At 33.1% G+C, this 22,992-nt stretch overlaps 2 protein-coding genes across 2 annotated transcripts; both read left to right on the forward strand.

The window, feature by feature from the left end:
* The first annotated feature begins 3,911 nt into the window (after positions 1–3,911).
* On the forward strand, positions 3,912–6,548 carry LOC146937829 (xyloglucan endotransglucosylase protein 1-like). The gene is made up of 3 exons (XM_085751935.1): positions 3,912–4,442; positions 5,212–5,405; positions 5,933–6,548. The coding sequence occupies exons 1-3, from the start codon at positions 4,161–4,163 to the stop codon at positions 6,330–6,332; spliced, it is 876 nt and encodes a 291-aa protein (XP_085608061.1). The 5' UTR covers positions 3,912–4,160; the 3' UTR covers positions 6,333–6,548.
* An 8,097-nt stretch (positions 6,549–14,645) lies between these two features.
* On the forward strand, positions 14,646–16,626 carry LOC146937830 (protodermal factor 1-like). The gene is made up of 3 exons (XM_085751936.1): positions 14,646–14,858; positions 15,008–15,362; positions 16,107–16,626. The coding sequence occupies exons 1-3, from the start codon at positions 14,711–14,713 to the stop codon at positions 16,435–16,437; spliced, it is 834 nt and encodes a 277-aa protein (XP_085608062.1). The 5' UTR covers positions 14,646–14,710; the 3' UTR covers positions 16,438–16,626.
* The last annotated feature ends 6,366 nt before the right edge of the window (positions 16,627–22,992 follow it).

Here is a 22,992-nt window from a genome sequence, read left to right on the forward strand (position 1 = left end):
CACATCTTTTTAAAAATGTCTCATAAGCATGTATTTTGTCAACGTAGTATATAATAAAGGTTAAATAAAGAAATAACATGAAATCGAATGACAACCAAAAACTAAATTCTAAGATAAAAATTAAACAAATGACATTCAAACACCAAAAAAATAGTTTATTGTGACTTTTGGACTACAAAACGAGTCTAAATGAGTTGGATCATCATGTTTAGCTAAAAGCAACCACAAATGAGATTGACACCACATCTTCACTTAAAATGTCTAATAAGCATATATTTTATTAATTCACCATAACACATCTACAATTTTTCATTGCCACGTCCTACCAAATACCAAAAGTGAAGTAATTTGAAATAATAAATGTTGAATAAAAAAAGAAAATCAAACTGAATAACATCTAAAAAACTAAAATTTATGATAATTTTTTTTTTTTAACAAATGATATCCAAAACTAACAAAATAGCTCATCATATAATATTGTGACTTATGGGGAAGACAAACTGGACTGGAGAATCACATTAGGTTAAGAGCAACCACAAACGTGAGATTGACACCACATCTTCACCCAAAACCTTTAAATGTATCATGTAATTGTCCTTCATATGCTTGGGTCACACATTTTTTTTTTGAAAGATGGGTCACAAACTTTTATAACTCGTAAAAACAATAAAAAATTTGTTAATCCTTTAAAAAAAGAGAATTTATTAAAATGACATTAAAACAAATCAAATCCTTATTATGATGTATAATAATATTAGTATTTTAGGTTTAATTTGATATAAAATTGAAACTACTTGCATTAAAATGGTTAAAGCACGTTAAATACACATTTTCATTAAACATATGACACCCTTTCAAAAAAAATTTAAACATATGACTCATATAATTTAAATTTGAAATTATTATTACATTCCAATTGACCCCATATGACAAATAATTAATTGAATGTGAATCCTTGAATAATTACACCTTCATATTTCACAAACGTTGGTATTTTTGAAATTTCGGACATTAATAAATCAATTCACAGTTGCACCAGAAATTTTTTTTTGAAGCTAAATTAGTCCACCTAAATTAGCACCGGAGAGATCAAACTTGAGATTTCGAGAAGGAACACACTCTCAAATCCCAAACCAATACCACTAGGCCAACCCAAGTGGGTTTGCACCAGAAAACTTTAGTTAGAATTAGATAGGTTTTGATTAGATGCTAAAATTAGGATCATTGTAACACCCCGTTTTCCCAACGTAAAAATTTCGTAATAAAATCAGAGTAATTCATCGTGAAAGGAATGTCACATTTCATAAAAATCATAAATGGATTAAATAATTATTTATCCCTCAAATACAATCAACAAATTACTTAATATTTCACAGCGGAATTTATCATCATCTAAAAATAGTCTTTGGCACCAAGGCCTCATCATAAAAGTCTCATAAATAGTCTAAAACATAATAACTAGTTCAATCCGACAACTTCATTATAAATCTCATAAACAATACGTAAGGAATAGAAAACAATGTCAAGACTCCCATCCCGTTACGTATCAGAGCACCTAAAGACACACTTGTGAGGAGTCCACTCACGACCACGCCTAATCTTGATTACCTGCAAGTTACCCATACGAAGAACAACATTTTCAAGCAGAAGGGGTGAGATTTCTCAAACAATATTATTAAGCATATAACTCATCAGTTACATTTAACGACATAAACTTCATATAATTCAACAATTATATTAAAAATACATAGTTATTATCAATTCATCTAAGCAATATATATCTAACACCTTAACTTCATTGATTAGAATCACTATTCATCATATAACAGTCATAATCATCATTACACATCATCATCATCATCATATTTCATCACTAGATACTTTGTTATGACATCACACCTTAACAACTTGACTCGACAAGGCATTTACACTCGACTATGCAACTCTTAACATCTTAAATCATCTTGACAATGCAAATGCATGTGGTACCATTCTAGGGCATAAGCCCTCGTCGCTTATGAGCATAAATATACTCCTAGGGCATTAGCCCTCGTTGCTATTGAGCAAAATCTCCTAGAGCATGAGCCATCGTCTCTGTTGAGCAAAAGCTCATAGGGCATGAGCCCTGAGTATGCATGGAGTCAACATCTTACATCATAGAAACCTCATGGACATCTTATAACTTCATGACTTAGACCGACATTTACGTCTTAAATAAGATCAACAGCAACATATGCAGCACATATTAACTCATATCATATCAGCATCATAATATAACAGTATCAAATGATAATCAACAACATCTTAAACATCGTAATAATTCCACATAATGCGTTTATAACATTATCACATTAATACTTATCTTAAATCATCTTAATTTAGACTTCCTAGACAGTTTACAACCTCTTAACAACTTACATTTCCTACCCAAAAGACATCTCAAGACTACACGTGCGAAAGATCGCAAGAAAATAAATTTAAGCAGAATGCACTAGTTGCTCGCTGTGGCGAGTGGCATTGCTCGCTGCGGCGAGCAAAACATGCTCACTGGACTCTCAAAATGGGTTGCTCGCGAGGCTAGCTAACTTGCTCGCGGTGGCGAGTACATGGACTGCTTGTTGTGGCGAGCGATGGTGTTCTTAGCTCGCGAGGCGAGCTATGCTGCTCGTTGCGGCGAGCGATGAATGTCAGCTCGGACAGAATTCTGTTTTTCTCAAAAATTCATCTAATCTCATGGTTCTAACCTCAAAATTACTTCAAATAACCATCCTATGGATTATCTAAGGTATGTACATGATTCTTACATTAATTCAACGGTTTTCCATCATCTAATCATCAATTCTCACTCCAACCCTAATTCTCTTAATCTCACAAATTCATCCTAAAACATGTTAGATGCAATCTAATGATTCACAGGCTTAATATTAGTGAAAGATAGTCTCACCCTTACCTTAGCAAAATCGATGCAGCCTATCTCTTTGGGTCTTCTCTTCTCTTGTTCTCCTCTTCTCCAAAAGTCGTTTTAACGTAAAAACGTTTTCTAACCTAGACTTCCTTATTTATAACTCCTCTACTATTCTTTCCTATTTCCTCTTAAATCACTAAACTCTCTGAATTTATAAAACAGCCCCACAACTTAATATTTATTTTATTTTCAAATCTTATTTTATTAAATAATAAAATAAGTCACAACATCTCTTAAAATCTCTAAAAGTCATATAACTCACAAAAATCTTATAAATCACATTAAATCACATATAAATCGCATAAATCTTATAAATCACACAATTCATATAAATATATTCTAAAACTCATTAAAATAATTAAATAATTCAGACGGGCGTTACATTCATAACATTGATGCACAAGAGTAATCCTTGAGAATCATATTATTTCATCGTAAGAAACTCTAAAAATTATGTTTCAAGATTCTAACTTGTGTAAATCCATGATTTTGTCCTATTGATTCATTTGCATATGAATTTTTCAAGCTTTAATCCATAATTTTTTTTTTAAGGTCTCTCAATCTTTAGATATATAGTTTTTCATCTATATTTTCATATAAATTTTAAAACTTGTAAATTCATATACCAGTGGATCAAAAGGACAAATTACAATAAAAAGCGATAAAAAATCAAACTATTATCTGAAATTAAACTAAGAGATTAAAGTTTAATTTTGTCAAAAAAATAAAAATATAAGTTGGTCCATCCAAAAGTGTTATTAATGCAAAAGCATGATATTTTTTTTTTTTTTCACATATCATCCTTCCATCTCCATGTTTGGCACTTTCTATCTTAAGTAATCACCCATTTTGAGCTTTGACTTTTTGTCCAACGTCAAATTTGAGAAGACAACCATGCAAAGATCTAAAAACATTGTTGGCGTAAAAAAAAAACCTAACTCTAATCATCTCTCTCTCTCATCTTTCTTGCTCTCTCTCTTTTTAGAAAAACAAATCATCAAGTCAATGTTTTCAATTGCAGTTTGCATGCAACTGCAATTGCGACAGTAATATTGCGTTAAAGCAGTCATCACAATCCGTGTTTGACAGCTACATCAATCTTATTCATGTAACTGTCGCAACCATATGTGAAATTTTGAATGAAACCATTTCTATTTATTTGAAAAAATCTTTGGTGTTTTTCGCAAAGATTAAAATGGCTTCTTCATCATATTATGGTTCCCTTTTCCTTTTGTTTTTATCTTTGTTTTTAGGGTTCAGCACAATTGTATTGGGTGGAAATTTCAACACCCTTTTTGATAATCTTTTTGGAGAAGAAAGGGTTGATATAAAGGAGGATGGTAATAGCATGACCCTTACTTTGGATGAATATTGTGGCTCAGGCATTGTGTCCAAGAATGAGTATTTGTTTGGAAGATTTGACATGAAAATCAAACTTGTACCAGGAAATTCTGCTGGAACCGTCACGGCCTATTATGTATGTCATCTTCAATTTAAATAATAAGATTTTGAGGTCTAGCATGGTTTTAAATTGTGGTCGGCAAACACAGTTGCAACCTCAATATAAAAGATTTTGAGGTCTCCGTTGCAACATTGCAAATACAAATGCAATTCCGATGGAATTATATTTTTTCACAATACTAAGATTCACGGTGTAACTGCAACCACAATTTAAAACGTGCTTGTAATATGGACATTTTAGAAAAGGATTCATTTCAAGGTGGACACTTGAGATAATTGGTATAAGAGGTTATTGAAAATGGTTATAAAGGGAATGAAATTTGTTGTAGGAAATCAAACCTTGGGTGCACCATTACCAAGACCATATTAGAAGCCCTACATAAATGATAAATCTAATTCTAACCATATATTTTGATGTTTTAGCATGCTTGGTTAAGTTTTTTTTAAAAGTCTATCAAAAAACAAGATTTTATAGAACGCAAGAAAAACTTTATTTTGCAAAACTAAAACGGGACTCTTTTTTTTTTTTTTTTTTTTTTTACATTTTTGGAAAATAATTTTTTTTCTTCTACATTTTTGTATGTTTGTATCATAGCATTTTCTTAATCTATTGTTGAACCACTCGTTATTGGGCCACCATGTAGATAACAAAATTTATGCCCTAGATGTTAATTCTTAGGTGTGATTTGATTTGTATATATACATTATTATTTATATTTATGTATTTATGCATGAAGATGTTGTTGTCTTGTGGCATAGTTATTGATTTGTATATTCATGTGCAGCTAAGTTCCGTAGGAGCACAGCATGATGAGATTGATATAGAGTTCTTGGGAAATTTGACTGGTGAACCTTATCTTCTCTCAACAAATGTATATGCTGAAGGTATTGGGGGTCGTGAAATGCAATTCTATCTTTGGTTTGATCCAACTGAGGACTACCACACGTATTCTATTGATTGGAACTCTGATCGCATTATGTAAGTAACAAAACATCTAATAACTAATTAGATTAATTTTTTTGACGTTAGTAATTAATTAGATTAAGCATATGCATTTGCAAATACATATTAAAATAAAAATTGTATATATATACCTCAAATATAGACCTCAAAAAGGGTCCATTCCAATTTTAAAGATGAAGTCCTTTTAAAGATGGAGTGCTCTATGTTTTGTCCAAGGAAATTCAAACAATTGGACTCCACCCCTCCATGTTTTAAAAGAAAAAAGGTGGGTAAATTACTCACAACCAATTAAAATCAGTAACGAGTACTTTACTATATATCAAACATATAATTTTTTTTTTTAAAAAAAAAAGTTAATGGAATACACATAGCTGTTTTTAATTGGTATGTGGGTAACTTCCATACAACTTCTCAAAGGCAACCTAAAATTATGTTTGACTTAAGAATTGAACTCGACGAGAGTTCTTAACAAAGATATTGTGTACCAACCATTTGCGTTGTACTCATATTTATATTAATATATATGTTTATTGTTTTTGTAGAATCCTGGTGGATAACAATCCCATCAGAGTGATGCTCAATAGGCAAAGAATTGGTGTTCCATTCCCTACAAAAAGACCAATGAGGGTTTACACAACTCTTTGGAATGGAGACTCTTGGGCAACAAGATGGGGTGAAGTGAAGATTGATCTCTCAAATGCTCCATTCGTGGCTGGTTTCAAGAACTTTAATGCAATTGCTTGCATTGCAAATCATGGTCAAATTGCTAATTGCAGGAATTACAATGGTGGAAAATATAAAGGCCTTGATAGTGAAAGCAAGAGAAAAATGAAAGAAGTTCTTTCTAAATGGGTAGTTTATGACTATTGTGCTGATTTAAGACGTTATGCTCATGGTCTTCCATATGAATGCCGCAAGGAGAACAGAATACAACTTGATTAGAGGCTATTGCAAATGGATGATATGTTGAAGGAAAATTTGGATTGACTATTACTTGAAAATGTAGCCCTATCATTTAATTTATAATGTTTGAATAGCCATGGAAAGGTTATCATTATAATTTTATAGGGAATGATGGCTTTGATAGATGTAAGTGAGCAACCTTTTTTCTCATATATGTTCATAAAAATAAGTAATGGAAAATTTTGTTCTTTCAAATGTTTTATCTTGTAAATTTCATACTAGTGCATATTTTTTTCAATGTCAAAGGAGCTTAAACCGTAGCCAAGCACAATGTGTGCAAAGATACAACTTGAAATATTTGGTCACCAAAACAAGGCTTAACATTTTTTTTAATGATAAATGTTAATAATATTTGATTGTTAGATTAATATTTAGTTTTTTATTCGGGTGTGAACCCATGATCTCCAACCTCTTAATCCTTAGCCCAAACTAGTTGGGCGGTCCAACCTTCCAAAAACAAAGCTTAGCTCCCAACCAACCAACCATGATAATACCAAAGAGTAATAATATTTATACAACCATTTTGTGAAAGCAAACCCTCCTTTGTCTCCTCCTCATCAGCCAACTCCTCCAACTAATTGCACCTACGAAGGAGTCTATCATACAACTTCTTCAGGTTAGGAATACTAATATTCCAACCCCATTGTGTGCTCGTCTCATCCTCACCTTCTTTCTCCGTCAAACCCAGCTCATACCGCATCGTTAGAATACCCAACTCGTAGCTGCATTCGTCGTAGTGCATAAGCCTCCCTGAGATAGGGATGTATAGAAGACACACCACATATCGAGTGTGACGGTCATCTCCCAACAAGCAAATGAAAGATATTATCTCCTGATGAGGCCAAAGTTGATGGTAGAATACACAGTCTTCAAGAGGGGGCAAGACAGGATGCATTCACCCGCTGATAGAACCAATCTGCACCAATATCCAGGACGGTCAACTGGTCGTGCCTAATTTTCCTCCCGTGCGAGGAATAGTTAAGCCAATGCTCCCTTCGAAACTGAAATACAAAAAATATAAACAAACAACAAACCGTTAAAACTATAAACATTTGAATAACTTAAAAAGACATAACAATTTAATGGTAAAAAAATTAAAATTAAAATAATCATTAAACATTTTAATATAACAATTAAATTGTAAAATTAAAATAAACACTTTAATATGACAATTTAATCGTTAAAAAAATAATAATTAAAATGAACATCTCAATTAAAATAAACATATCTATTGAACCGTAAAAAAGACAAAAATCAAACAATTAAAAATAACAATTGAATCCTTAAAAATTTGTCGGACTATAACTAAATAAAATTAATTTTTTTTACTTACGTCGGTGTCGCTCCAAATCTTGCAAGTCACCTGTCTATCGAAATTTTGTAAAAGCGACAGATCGGTATGACCTCCAGGAAAACTATCTGATCTGGTCTCCTGCTGAGCCTCACCCTCCTGATGTTGAGGCAGCTCATAATGTTGCTTATACGGCTGTGTGGGATCCACAACCTGGGATGGACCAGTCTGGGATGACGTCCCCTCCCCATCCTTACTCCTACCGCCCTATCTCCTTCTAACAGGAGGGCGCCCAGTCTGCCTTTCGGCATGTGCACTTACGGTCATGGTCTTCCTACCTTCTCTTAGCTTGTCTGATATCTTAGACATATCTACACAACATAAAACAATGCAAAAAATCAATGATTTTTTCATAGGGACATTGTTTCATTTCTAACTAATTAACATCAACAACTCAATTTCTTTCAATCTCTAAACTACCCCATTATACTCAAATCACTGTAATCAACATTAGCAGTCCAATTTATAACTAATTTTATCATTAACATGCAACATATCAAACAATTTTTTATTGAGACATTTTATCAAACACATAGAGTTCAACATAAAATCAAACAATTTGTAACTCTAACGTACCACGTCTATGTCAAACTTACTCTAATCAACAATTTCTAACTTATTTCATCATTAACAATAAAAAAATCAAACATACAAATCAACCATATAACCTAAAATTTCACAAGTTCATAAAAAAAAAAATCTAACATATAAACTAAAAAAAGACGATGCAAAAGGTTAGAGAACACTTACTTGTGATTGAAGTAGAAGTTGATGTTGATTTCGTTGAGTTTGATCAAATTAGCACTTGAAGGGAGAAAGTTCAAACTTTTTTTATTTGGAACACAACAGTTTTGTGTTGGTTTGTATTGTTTCTATACCAGAACGCAACGTGACTTAAGTCACGTTGGTATTTACCTAAAGTGAGTTAAGTCACGTTGGGCCAACGTGAGTTAACTCACGTAGGTGTGTGAACATGACTTAAGTCACGTGGGGTTATTTTAGGAATACTGGGGAAGGAATGAGCAAAACTCTTTGGGTAAAAAGCAATTTTCCTTATATTTGTTATTTTTTAACTTATGTGAAGTTCAATATGTCTCAAAATGCATAAATTGAAGCGAATGTCCGATATTCAGCTTTCAAGAAGATGATTAAAGTTTTCTTAAGTCTGACCGACACTATGGATGACTTGAAGACACAACTTAACATATAATTTTTGTATCATGGTGAAGATCATACTACATCTCATGTATTTGTACAGATACCGTGTGTAGATATTGGGGCGGACAAAGAAGAAGACACTTGGAAAACAACTTATTATCCTCAGGGTTATTCATGACAATAGCGACGTAGGATTATGTTTAGGAGGATGGTTGAAAATAATGTGTTACATCTCTGTGTTCGTTCCAACTGCAGGTGCCTGGAATGTTCAGGAGAGATTTGATATGTCATTTAATGTAATGCGTTGCATAATGCTTCATTTTTGTGGAATTTCAAACATTTGTGTAACTGTAACGTATTGTCGTATTAGTGTAATGTTAATGAATCATTGATAAATGATTTGGTGGTTATTGTTGAATTGGTTTAAATCATTTGGTGGTTATTGTTGAATTGGTTTAATTTCAATCTGAAATTACCGTTTGTAATTATTTGTAATTACAGGTCAAAACTGTTGGGTCATGAGGGAGCTCGGGGGACCGTCCACATCGAGGCTAAAACAACCACACTAGTGAAAGAGACACCACACTCTTACCTAAAACCTTAAGGCAATGAGTTTATGGGTCCTCTTGCTTATAAGGTGTTCAACCTTTACTTTTCTATCCGATGTGGGACATATAACTCACACTTGCACAAAACAACACTCCCCCTCAAGTGTGAGTCCATCACTTTATTGTGCTCCCCCCCACCAGAGTGGAAGCTTTTTACTTGCTTGCATCGCCGTTGCTGCACATGGAGCCACTTGTACCGTCGTTGCTGCTTTCTGCGCAACTGACCGGCGGTCTCGGTCATGAGGGGAGCTCGGGGGACCGTCCACATCGAGGCTAGAACAACCTCACTAGTGAGAGAGACACCACACTCTTACCCAAAACCTTAAGGCAATGAGTTTATAAGTCTTCTTGCTTATAAGGTGTTCAACCTTTACTTTTCTATCCGATATGGGCATATAACTCACACTTGCACACAACAACAAAAACAGACTGAAAATGGCTTGGTTTAACAATGCAAACTGCACTGTCTGCATATAATGATAACATCGGCAGTTAACTACTGCTGGATCAGCGTTAGTTAACTGTTGCCGGTTGATCCAACAGTAATTAACTACCACTGGGGGTAGTTGCGTAATTTTCATGTGTGTTTTAGGAAACTTTTGATGTGAGAAAATCAACTTTCATCTATAATATGTCAAAGCTTCTTCGTACTATGAAGAAAAATTATTTTGACAACCCAAAGTTGTCCTACACCGTATAAAGGTACCCTCCAACTAATTTTTTTTTTTTTATTTCATTTAATATTATCTTTCTCCAACTATAAGAAAAATTATTTTGACAACCCAAAGTTGTCCTACACCGTATAAAGGTACCCTCCAACTAATTTTTTTTTTTTTTATTTCATTTAATATTATCTTTCTCCAACTATTTTTTGTTTTGTTTTGTTTTTATTCAATTGACAATGTTATGCAATATGTTATGCATAGTCTTGAGGCATTGATCGATCAAACATTTCCATAAAATTGATCATCTGAGTCACATGAGTCAAAATATATTTTGTTACTCAGAAATGAAATGAAGAGAAGTGCTAACTACCAAAACACTTTGTTTTATTAGTTAAAATTCACATGAATTTATCCGATAAATATTTTAGAACTCATGTAATTTAATCGATAAAAAAATTGTCTGTTAAAGTACTTTCTCCGATCTATAATATAGAAGAAAGTTCACGTTTAAAATTCATTTAATAAATGATTCCCTCAAAAAAAAAAAATGATGTATCTAATTCCTAATATATATTAAATACATTATTTATTGAAAAAATTAAAAAAATGAATTTATTTTTATAACAAAGATCTAAGTAGTATATCTTAAAGAGTAACTAGTATGTTTTTTTTGAGGGAGTAACTAGTACTTCCTCCGTCCCTATATCTAAACACACATTTGATTTTATTTTTGTCCCTAAATGTAAACTCCTTTTCAAATTACTATATGCATTTATTATTTTTTTCCTAAACATACCCCTAATTAATACTACTAATTTGTCTTGAAATATGAATAATCAAATTTATTACACATACAAACAAATGACAATTTGGTAATATTAATACACAAAACAGACACATTAATTACACTGACAACTTTTCTTAAAAAATATGAAAAAAAACAAAGGGGTTACATTAAGGGACGGAGGGAGTATGTTGTACAGCATTATTTTTATTTCTTAAAAAAAAAAAGCATTATTTTTATTTGTAACTTGTTTGATAGGTCGTTGATAAAAATAAATTAGACTGTGTATCTAGGACGAAACAGTTTGTCAATGAGCTGTAGCATCAAGGCAAGACGATGTTGTATTGTGTATGACAGCCCAGCAACATGAAGCTTATATTTATGAGAAAAGTAAAATAAACAACGTTATTACCACCAACATGGAAACTACTCATTAATGTTTTTTATGTCTCTTGAAAGGTAGCTGTTTGAGCTACTTTCAGATATCCTCTTTTGGTGATAGTAACAAAATTGTTGTGTAAACCAATAGCTATGTCTATGATAAAAGCTCAAATGAATGAAATTGCAAAGTTTGAAGAAGTTGAAATGAGTCCCAATAATACCACCACCAAACCCTATTCACTTCTCTTCCAACAATTTTGTGAAATGTTACCTACTTTTCTGTCAACTTCATTTATTTCGGAATAACTCTTCACTTTACTTGTAATGTCATTTGTTTGAGCAGTTGGGGCCCTTGTTTGACTGTTTTGCTAAATGGTTTGTTTTCGAATGATGTTAACATTACATATTCCAATCCATGATGTCATGAGAAAATTGACTCAAATTTATTATTTTTTTCTTAATTCTAATATTCTCAGGAGCTGGTGATCAAAATTTTAGTTATGAGGTTTGTAAAATCTGGCTAAAGATTATTTTGACAAGGATTTAAATTGGATTCTCTTGAATTATTAACCCTTACGTGTAGCTCACCTTATAGCATTTGTATGAGATGATAAAGAATCTCTTTAAACTTAATCCATATTGAAATAGCCCTTAATCCGAGTTAATGAGTTTGAATTTAACTTGGGAATGCAATAATGTTAAATCTTTTGAGGAAGAGTTTTGTATCCATGCAATCTTTCCCGACTTGAGAGATTAGTCTTTGCACTTTCGCGCAAAGTGATAGGATTCAAACAAAAAAATGATACTTAAATGAAGGAGATTAATCTTTCAAAATAAGAGATTCATTTAAAAGGTGGACCATTGCCAACATGTTTTTTTATGTGCTTCGATCAGAAATTGAACCCTATACTGAATGGTCAAACAATACAATAATATACAATACAAGTATCTACTACTTATGTCATACAATAGTCGGAAAATTAGTTCTCAACTATTTTGTTCTTAATTATCAATTGTTAAAGAATAAATCAAAGAAAAAAAATAAAAGTGACAAAAATAATGATTAGATTCAGAGAAGGTTTTCTGCCAAGAAAGATCTGGAAAACCTTTTTCACTTGAAACTAAAAAACAGATTCACAGAACTTTAATGCATGACAAGAATTGCAGACAGGTTTAAGTGTGATTTGATAAGCAATTACACCAAGACCCTAGAATATCTTAATATTTTAATTTATATTTATGTGTTCTGGCAAGAGTGGAAAACACAAAAAAATGCATATAACACCCCTCGAAAATATAGTATTATTTATAAGACCTTATTTGTAATTGGATCTTTACTAAGTGGATGAATAGAAATTAAAATATATCCAGAGATTATAGTAACCCTATCTCCTATGTTTAGAGACTTAAATGAAGATTTATTTTTTCAAAAAAATATGATTTATTCAAAAAAAGAATTCCATATTATACACAGGGCAGTTCAGAATTAATATTCGACATAAAACCAATAACAGTTGAGCTGAGCCTTAAATTTACAGCATGTGCATTGGCCCCTGAAGTCTAGTCTACTGAGTGTCTGAATTGCAACCTGTGCTCTTGATATTTGAGGACCACATATGTTTACCCCTTTTTCTTGCTAAACATTGAAATTATTGTAGCCTATAGGAAGGAACCAAAATCAAAGTAAGATATATATAGAAGGAAGAAAAGAAAATGGGTTAGAAATTGTAATTTGGTAAATCAGAATAATTTTAATCTCTATCATATTAAGCTTAATCTTTATTTATTTTGATCATTTTTAAATTTAAATTATACTTCAACATATTATGTACATATTTGGATCCACGATAAGTTTGGTAGAATTACGGCGTACAATTGTAGTTTTGAAAATCTAAATTTTAGAACTTTTGCAAAATCATGATACTATTGTAATTAACTAATCGAGTAAACCATCAAATTAGTCACGGTCTTTGTAAGTTACTCTCAAATTAGTCCCTGATTCTATTAATATTTCAAAATAGTTTTTGTCTTTATCAAAAATTTCTCAATTAAGTCCCTCATCATATGACAAAAATATAGAAACATGGATCTAATTGAGAAACTTTCGACAATATTTTAAAATAGATTATAAAATGCAGAAAAGCACATATACGATCTATATTGATGATTAGATTACATCCCATTAAAATCAATCACATTTTTTAAGAGTACCTTATTGCATACATTGATGTATTCTCATTAGGGTGTCTCTATCAGCTCCCCCACTTGTTGGAACTTTGGAGATATACATTTCATTGTCAAGTTATTGATTATACATTCATATAAATATAAACTTTCACAATTTTATTGAAGAAGATAGAGATGTTAGTACTATATGAGTTTTCTATTTCCTAAACTTCTTGAAAGTAAATACTACAACGAAAATGTTATTAATTAGTGCCTAATATATGTGAATATTCACGAAATTGAACTCACGCTTTTTTATCAACATAGGAAACAATGCCTAGGTAAGGAAAGAGAGGTTGTGTTAGACATGTGCACCTACTAAAACTATTTTAGAAAATATTAAACCAGGCATTATTATGGATCTAGATTTCCATCATTACAAGCATTAATTGATCTCAGCTGTTGATTTGAAATGGATCTGCTCAAATTACACCTTCACCAAATCATCTTTACTTATTTTAGATGAGGAAAAAAAAAAATAAAGTCTCGGAAACACTGGTTAAGAAAATAAAATAAACTAAGCTTTATATTGTAAACAACTTTGTAACCAAAAAAAAAATATTGTAAACAACTTTTTTTACACTTTTAAGTACTTCTTGATTACATAAATTTCAAGAAATTTTTACCATTGTTTTTGTAACTATTGTCCCAGGGTTATTAATTAGCATTTTCCAAAATTCAATTACTTCAACACACATCTGAAATAGTCATAATTAATTTTGAAAATTTGTATATTCTCTGTAAAATCGATTTTAACTTGAAATTAAAATTTGCAACTTTAATCTTCTACGGTTTAATTTTAGCTTTGAATTTATTTTTCAATTCAATTTTACATGAATGTATCATATATAGATCTCTTTACACTCCACTAATATCTAACCATAAGCAATTTCACAGCATCAATTCGTTGCAAATCAATTTTGGCAAATGCATTACAGAAACACACACCTAATGTGTTGAATTCAAATCCCATTATTACATAAAGATATAGTAGAATACTATGGAGTAAATGCACTCTGTCACATATCAACTAACCCTATGGTCTTCCCACCTGCTAATATTTACTTCACTCTCCATATTCACCATTTTATATTCTCCACTACCACCTCACTCCACACCACTACAAAAACATCCTCACTCACTTCTCTTATTCCATCTCACTATCTTCTTACCATCAAGAAATCATGGGGAAGAAAATAACCTATGTTTCCTTTTCAATGTTCACAGTGCTTGTTGCACTTCTTTCTCAACACCTTGTCATTCCTGTAATCTCCACCACTGTTGAAGTTCCACATTCAGGAACTCCTTCATCAGTTTTCTCTGATTCTCTATGTAATAAAACCCTAACTTCATTATTCAAAATTTGTCTAATATTTATACTAACCATGTAGTTATATCTAGTAACCCTAACATTGTTTAATATTTAAGCAAAAGTTCTATGAAAAATATTTAATCTTTTCCTTGTCTTTAACATAATGCAGGCCCACATAGGAGTACTTCTCCATCTCATGGAAGCTCACCACCTTCACATGGAAGCTCATCACCACCATCACATGGTGGAGGGTCTTATACTCCAACACCACCTTCAACTGGATGTGGATATTCACCACCACATGATCCTTCTACACCATCAACACCATCACATAATCCAACACCTTCAACACCATCAAACCCTCCATCAAGTGGTGGATACTATAACTCACCACCATCAACTCCAACTGATCCACCAGTCACTTTGACACCACCATCTCCATCTACACCAATAGATCCTGGCACTCCTACTGTCCCTACACCACCTTTCCTTCCTTCCCCATCTCCTTTCCCTGGAACTTGCAAGTAAGTTGCTTTCACAACACACCACATTGTTAATATTTTTTATTTTTTGTCGTTGACAAAATCACAATGTTCATGATAGTGTTTCCTATTTCATAATATTTGTTTCAAATAACAGGAGAGATATGGTTATTCTATAAAAAGAAAGCCACATTAAATTTTAGTTTAGCTAGTGGTCCAGTGTTATGTCATTTTCCCTATAAAAAGGACTTTATTCATTTGAAACATAAAAGTTTTATTATATAACTTTATAATAAATTATAAACTGTAATATAATAAATTGAATATAGTATATATTAAGCAAAATATACAGCATATTTAATGTTTCTATTTTTTGTATATATGTTACTGAAACACCCTTTTATGTATATGGATTTAACTCTGATTTTCCAACTCCTTAGAAAGATAAGTAGTATTATTTTAGCTGTTCTTTATATTTTTGAACTTGACAGATCAACAGTTTTGATAAGTAGTATATTTAGAAACAATGTATTTAGTGTAATTTAAGAGAGTTTATATTAAGCTGAAATACTATTTTTTTGTATATGTATCTAATTCTGATTCTGAATTTCCATCTCTTGTTTTAATATATATTTTTGCCATTAAAAAAAAAAGTAGTATAAATATTATTTTAAATTTTTTATTATATATTTGAACTTGACAGATTAGTAGTTTTAACAAGGAGTATATTTTAATAAAATTTATTTAGTTTATAATTAGAGATATTAATTTTTCTGTGATTTTCAGCTACTGGAGGACTCATCCAGGAATAATATGGGGAATTCTAGGTTGGTGGGGAAATATGGGAAATGCCTTTGGGGTGACTAATATTCCAGGGTTTACTCCTGGTCTAACCTTACCACAAGCACTTTCCAACACAAGAACTGATGGTTTAGGAGCACTCTACAGAGAAGGCACTGCTTCATTTCTCAACTCCTTGGTGAACCACAAGTTCCCTTACACAACTGACCAAGTTAGGGACAGGTTTGCATCATCACTTCACTCCAACAAGGCTGCTGCAACACAAGCTCACCTTTTCAAGATGGCAAATGAAGGGAAAATGAAGCCTAGACCATGAAATTGATCATAGTCATGATCATAATGAATTAGTTTGTTTGATTTGGTGTGTCAATTTATTAAGAACATTATATTAAGGTTTTTTGTTAGTTTGTGGTATTTTAATTAAGACTCTTATATGAGTTGATTTATTATGTTATGTATGATGTTTCTTTACAATTTAGTTAATGAAAGCTTTATGGTTTTATTAGTTTGGATTTAAAGTTCATTTATAGTTATGATTTATGATTTAAATCCTTGTCATGTCAATTTGTTTTTTCTTGACAAAGTAGTATGAAGTAGTTCAAAAGTGGGCAATAAGGTTACTCCTACAAAAAATTGCACAACTCAATTGGTATAGGAATAGATAGGCGATTCTTGCATAAAAAGAAGGGTTGCAACATTAATGGTGTCTAGTTGAATATATTAATGTTCAAAGTTGTCATGTGCTGTTTCCTAGTTGAAATACACGGTAAATTTATGCTCATATAGTTTGATCAAGTTTATATGCTTATACATTAACCATTAAAGACAAATATAGAGGTATTCTTTTGCTAGTTACATCCCAATATTACATCCTTGTTACATCCCTTTAACACATTATTTTATGATAATGTTCAAAATACCCACATGTGAAATCTTAGCATCCATTATAGAGAGGTATACCTTCGTGTGCAGGTAAATGGTGAAGGAACTAGTTTGCAAAATTTAGATAGAGGACTCCTCTAAGGAGATCCTCTATCACCTTATCCATTTATCATATGTGCGTAAAGACTTTCATTTATGTGCGTAAAGACTTTCACTTTTCTAAAGAATATAGCGAGGCAATGGAAAATCCATTAAAGTGTGACATGGATTGCCGCTTGTGACACACTTATTATTTGTTGATGATTGTTTTATGTTTTGTAAGGCCAAAGAGAGTGAAGCTAAAGCTTTACTTGATATCCTCGACAAATATGAGGAAGGAGTTATCAGGTCAAGCCATCAACACATAAATCAGAGATTTATTTTAGCAAAAATACTAGCACTCAAGTGAAGGAACTACCTCTTTGTTGGACTAATACAAGGTAACCACTAGATAGGAAATAAAGTTTTCGTCTAGATGTTACGTTGCTCCTCATCATTCTAAAGGCTCATTTATATATGATCCGTAAACATGGGTCTCATTCTTAGAATGGGGAATTACACTCTCAAAGGTAATTACATTCTAAAGGCTCATTTATATATGATCCGTAAACATGGGTCTCATTCTTAGGCACCTAAATTGTCATCTAAAGGATTCACGTCGCACAAGCGTCTTAGAACCTAATCAACATACCCTTATGGATCCCTAATAAATTAAAGTCTCTTGGATAAAATTCATATGTAACTGTTCCAGTTAAAACAAGATGCAATCTAAGATCAATTCACGCCCTAGGTGTGTCACTTCATAGTGCAAAAAGCATTAAGTGTGAAACATATGAAAATTAATTATAACTCAGATCATAACTGAATAAATAACTTGCATTAATAAAATCCAACAGATAAATAGAAGTTCATCTTAGAACCTCGATCAAAAGGTGTTAGTCATGTTAACAAAATACATAGCCAAGGAAAAATAAAACATACTCTATAACAAAATTGGAGGAGGTGTGAGATTCCACTTTGATACTTGGGTAGCTTTCCTTTTCCTTGAACTGCAAGTTTTGAACTAAAATTTATTTGTGAAAGGAGCTCTATTTATATGCATAGTTGCTGCTGGGTGTGCATTAGAATTTGAGCTTTTTCCTTCGACCCGCCGGTGAAAAATCACCTGAATTTTTTTTCTTCTTCTTTCTATTCAGCATGCGCGGAAAGCATGGGCATGCCGGGAGAGTTGATTTCTCTAGTAGTTGTGCACTAGGTAGCATGGGGCATGTGTGGGGCACATTGCTTCAGTTCCTAGACGCAGAAAGTGTCATTTTTCACTGTTCTTCGAGTGTTTTCCTTCTTTCACATGTTCCTGGGACTTGGGACAAATTTCCCCCCTCTTGTATTATCTTCAAAGCCTTCTGAAACCTCGCTGATCTACAATCATTGTCTTTCACAACTTCCATGAGATGTCTTGGTTGCCGAATTATATATAGTGTATAAATAAAATGAGTCAAAACACCTATGATGTTTTTGGATATGGAAGAAATAAAATTACAATGACTCAATCAAAACAATAGAAAATGTCCATTAAATCATGATCAAATTATCTAACTTGTGCTGCATAATTCCACTATCCACCTCTGTGACGTCAAGATTCAGATCTCTGAACATCTCATACAAATTGCGCTTTGCATCATCAATTATGCTTTAGGCAAGGTCTTCCTGCTCAAGGCATATGCTACTACGTTTGCTTTCCATTTATGGTATTTTAGATCACAATCAAATTCCTTCAAATATCACATCCATCTTCTTTGCCTCATATTCAGTTCTTGTAGATCAAATAAATACTTTAGAGTCGTATGAGCACAAGTTAGATAAAATCGAGCACCATATAAATGATGTCTCCACTCCTTCAATGCAAAGTCCATGGCTACCAACAAAACGTATTGCGTAGTATAATTTTCCTCATGAGGCTTGAGATGTCTAGAGGCATAGACTACAACATTATCTCCTTGCTTTAACACACGGCTAAGGCCCTTAGATGATTCATCACATAATACAATGTATCTTTTGTCTGGATCTGGAATAGTCAACACTAGTTATTTAGGTAACTTCTTTTTTAAGGTTCTAAGGCTCTTTTCACATTCTTCGTCCCAAAAAATAGGTACATCTTACCGAGTTAGACGTGTCAAGGGTAAAACAATATGAAGGTGAAAAAAACACAAGAAGGGGGGTTGAATTGTGTTTTTGAAAATTCTTCAATTCTCCTAAAACTGAACACACTGATCAGAAGCTAAGTGAAACAGCTTCTGAAGTGATAATCAGAATCTGAACACAGCGGAATAAAACAGAGAGAGAGAGAGAGAAGAAGAAAGACACAAAGCAATTATACTGGTTCCTTCCACAATCCGGAAGTAGTCCAGTCCCCCTTGCACTTCCAAGGAGATTTCACTAAATGTAATATCAGATTACAATTGCTCAAGCACACAACAAGAGACTTCCTTTGCTCAAGCACACTTTGCAAGGGTCTTCCTATGCTCAAGAACACAATCAAGAGACTTCTATGCTCAAGCACAACGGCAAGAGACTTCTAAACAAAATTACATAGAAAATTGTTTAAGGTTGAACACTTGATATACAATCAGAGGTGCTCACAATACAAAACAGATACAGACTCTAAGACTTAAGAATTTCTAAGATAAGAACTTGAGAAACAGAAATTCTAAGTGAATGCAGAACAATTTCAGCAGAGGTTTGGCACTTGTAAAAATATTGAGAGTCTTTCGTTCAGCATTACCAAATCTCTAAGTCCTCACTCCTTTATATAGAGGTGTGAAAGAGACGTTGTGAAATTGCCAGCACATCAAAGAGTCGTTGTTGAAGCTTGATCTTTCACCAATGATCTTTTGCCTGATTTGGTTATTGTCCTATGAAGAACCAATTTGAAATCCATTCCCATTGTGAAGGAACATCTTTTCAGGCATAGATGTTATTCTGGAGCTGTTTTCTTGTCTTGTAGTGTGGACACAAAACAGAGCAGTGGAGAAGGTGGTTGTACTGTTCGTACAAAGTACAATGTCAACGCTTATTGAAGATAAGGTTTCAATGTCTTCAAATCTTCACCAAAATGATTGTTGCAACCATCAACTAGTCTTCTGCAGTGTTTTCAAATCCAATAGACAGCTTTTGAAGTGTTGATCCTTGAATCTTCAGCTTGTGGTGATAATCAGCTTTTGATGAGCTTCAGCTTCTGATGAAGTTGCTTCTGAACTATCCGCTTCTGATGACTATCCGCTTCTGATGATCTTCAGCTTCTGATGATCTTCAGCTTCTGATGACCTCCAGCTTCTGATGACGTCATCATTCTTCAGGAGCACTTTTGTCTTCAGATGCACTTTCATATTCAGATGCACTTCTTTTCAGCTGCTTTCAAGCTTCCTTTTCTTGATTCCTTAGCTCTCTTTTTGTTTTTCAGAACCTTTACATGATGTAAATTTTTAACTATGGTCCTGTACACTTGAACAAAATTAGCTAGTCCAATTTACAATTTTTTAATACCTTGTTATCATCAAAACTCTTTAAGGTTCATTGTTAAACACATTTTGTTTCCAACAATCTCCCCCTTTTTGATGATTACAAACAATAGTATTTAAAAATTGATCAATTGTTGTTAATCTAATTAACAAGTTGACTTTGGGGTTCTGAGGTTTGTAAGCTCAGAGTCAGAGGTTTGTAAGCTCTAACTCCCCCTGAGTACGATAGCCTTTAAGGTGAGGTTTGTAAGCTCCCCCTAAGTTCTATCCAGATTAATTAAATTCATTGAGCGCGCAAAAAATAATATCAGAGCTTTAAACAATAATTAATTGAGAAATAGATTAGAGATAAGAAGAGTGGTTCAATTAATTTTATTTGAAATTTAATACTCCTTCTTTTGTTCATAGCTTATACCTTTCAGGTAAAAAATGATAGAAGTTTTTCAAAATAATTTTCAAATATCATTAATGGGGCTCAAAGCCTTTAAATACTATCACATATACTCCCCCTTTTGTCATTAGCAAAAAGCAAATAAGCATAAAAGACAAAAAGATTTGAGAAAAACTCAAACACGAAGAGAGTATAACTACAATCAGAACCTATAATCTTATCAAAATATAATCAGAGCATAAATAGAAAAGTAAATCAGAGCAATGTATATGAACAAAAATATCAAGGCATTGTGAATCAGAACCAACTAAGCATTCAATATCATTCAGAAACAGTAAGAACTTTTAAAGCATGAGATATTCAGAAGCAGGAACTGAAACAACTAAAACAAACAACAAAGAAAATTTAGGGTGTGCAACTAAGGTTTGGTTTGTTGTTGTTGTTGCAACATGTTCATCATCTTCTCCATTTGTTCTGCTTGCTTCTTCACTGTCTCTTCAAGTGCTCGTTGCCTCTGAATAAGAGCATCTTCCCTTGCCTTATATTCCTCCTATTGCCTTGCTAGCTTCAGCTTTAGAGGCTTGAACATCCTTGCTTCCCTTGTCATATAATCTGCTTCTGAGTAGAAAGGCTCATTAGCCAGAAGCAGCTTGGGACCTCTAGCTCTTTTAGCTGATTGAGAGTTCTTAAAGAATCTCCTGACAATAGCAGCTTTGGTCCTTATACACTTGTTGCTCACTGCATCTAACAAGTCAGAAGCTTTCTTCTTCAAGGATGACCATTGCTCTTCATACGCAATTGGCAAATCAAGCAGTCTTCTGAGCTGAATTAGATCTTCCATTTTAGACTGATCTTGAGTAGCTCAGTTACAATGTACTCATTCCAGGATGTCTAAGGCTGGTTGTTCAAGGATTTCTAAGTCTGAGGATTGGTCAGAAGCACTAAGTGATAGGTTTTGATCAAAGTTAGACTCTGGAAAGGTGAGTTGTTCAGATTGGGTGGAGGAAGATGGTTGGTCAGAAGCAATGTGTACATATGAAGTTGAGGCTAGTAAGTTGACTTGATGATTGTCAATATCCATTGGAGTAGGTTGGGGTGAAGCTTGCTCTGGTTGTGGGTTTGGTTAGGTTTCAGCTTCAGTGTTGGTTGGTGGTTGTTGGGGTGATGTTTGCTCTGTTTGAATGTTGGGTTGTGGGTCACTATCAGCTTTGGGTGATTGTTGTTGTTGGGGTGATGAGGGCTTGTGTGGTTCTAGTGTTTGTTGTTGGGGGATTTCTGAAACAATTTTCTCAAAAGCAACTGCTTCTGAAGTTGTTTCAGAGGCTTTCTCTGAGTTAAGCTCAATATTTTCTGGTACAACCATGTTGATGGGTTGAATGTTGAGAGGTTGAGGGTGATGACGAAGAATACTATCAATGACTTTGTCTCTTCTCTCAGCCATTTCTCCTAACTTTTCGTTAATTATGTGACTAACAGGCTCATAAGTTCTTGACTGAGAGAGCTTTTTGTTGGTCTTGGTTGATGTTGAATGGCTTTTTACTAGTTTTGGGTAGCGTTGTCCTAGGGGTTTATCATCATCAGAATCAGAGGATGATGATAAGGATAAGGATGAGGAATCTGAGGATACACTGATTACATTTACTGGCTTATCATTTGAGTCCTTCTGGCTACCTTCAGCTCTGTTTGCAATTATCAATAAGTCTTCTGCTTCTGAGATGACTTGATTTTGAAGATCTTTAGCAGCTTGAAAGGCTTCTATAGCGATAGCAACAACATCTTTATTTAAAAGGCTAGATGCAGGAACTTCAATCTCTTTTGATAGCTTAAGAGCCTGCTGAAGAGCCTGAGCAGCAATAGTAGCTTCTGCTTCCTTAAAAATCCTCCGTTTTGCTGGCTTCATCTTCTTCTTTGGTATAGTAGGTTGATTAGGAACAACCAAAGAAGCAGTAGCTTCTTCAATTGATGGCATTGCAGAACCACCAATCTTGAGCTTGTCAGAAGTAGCTTTTGCTTTCTTTGCAGGTCTTTTAGCTTCCAAGTA

The sequence above is a fragment of the Medicago sativa genome, chromosome 3 (genome assembly GCF_051527215.1).
Source record: "Medicago sativa cultivar Bolivia chromosome 3, Bolivia_mono, whole genome shotgun sequence".
Classification (NCBI taxonomy): Eukaryota; Viridiplantae; Streptophyta; class Magnoliopsida; order Fabales; family Fabaceae; genus Medicago; species Medicago sativa.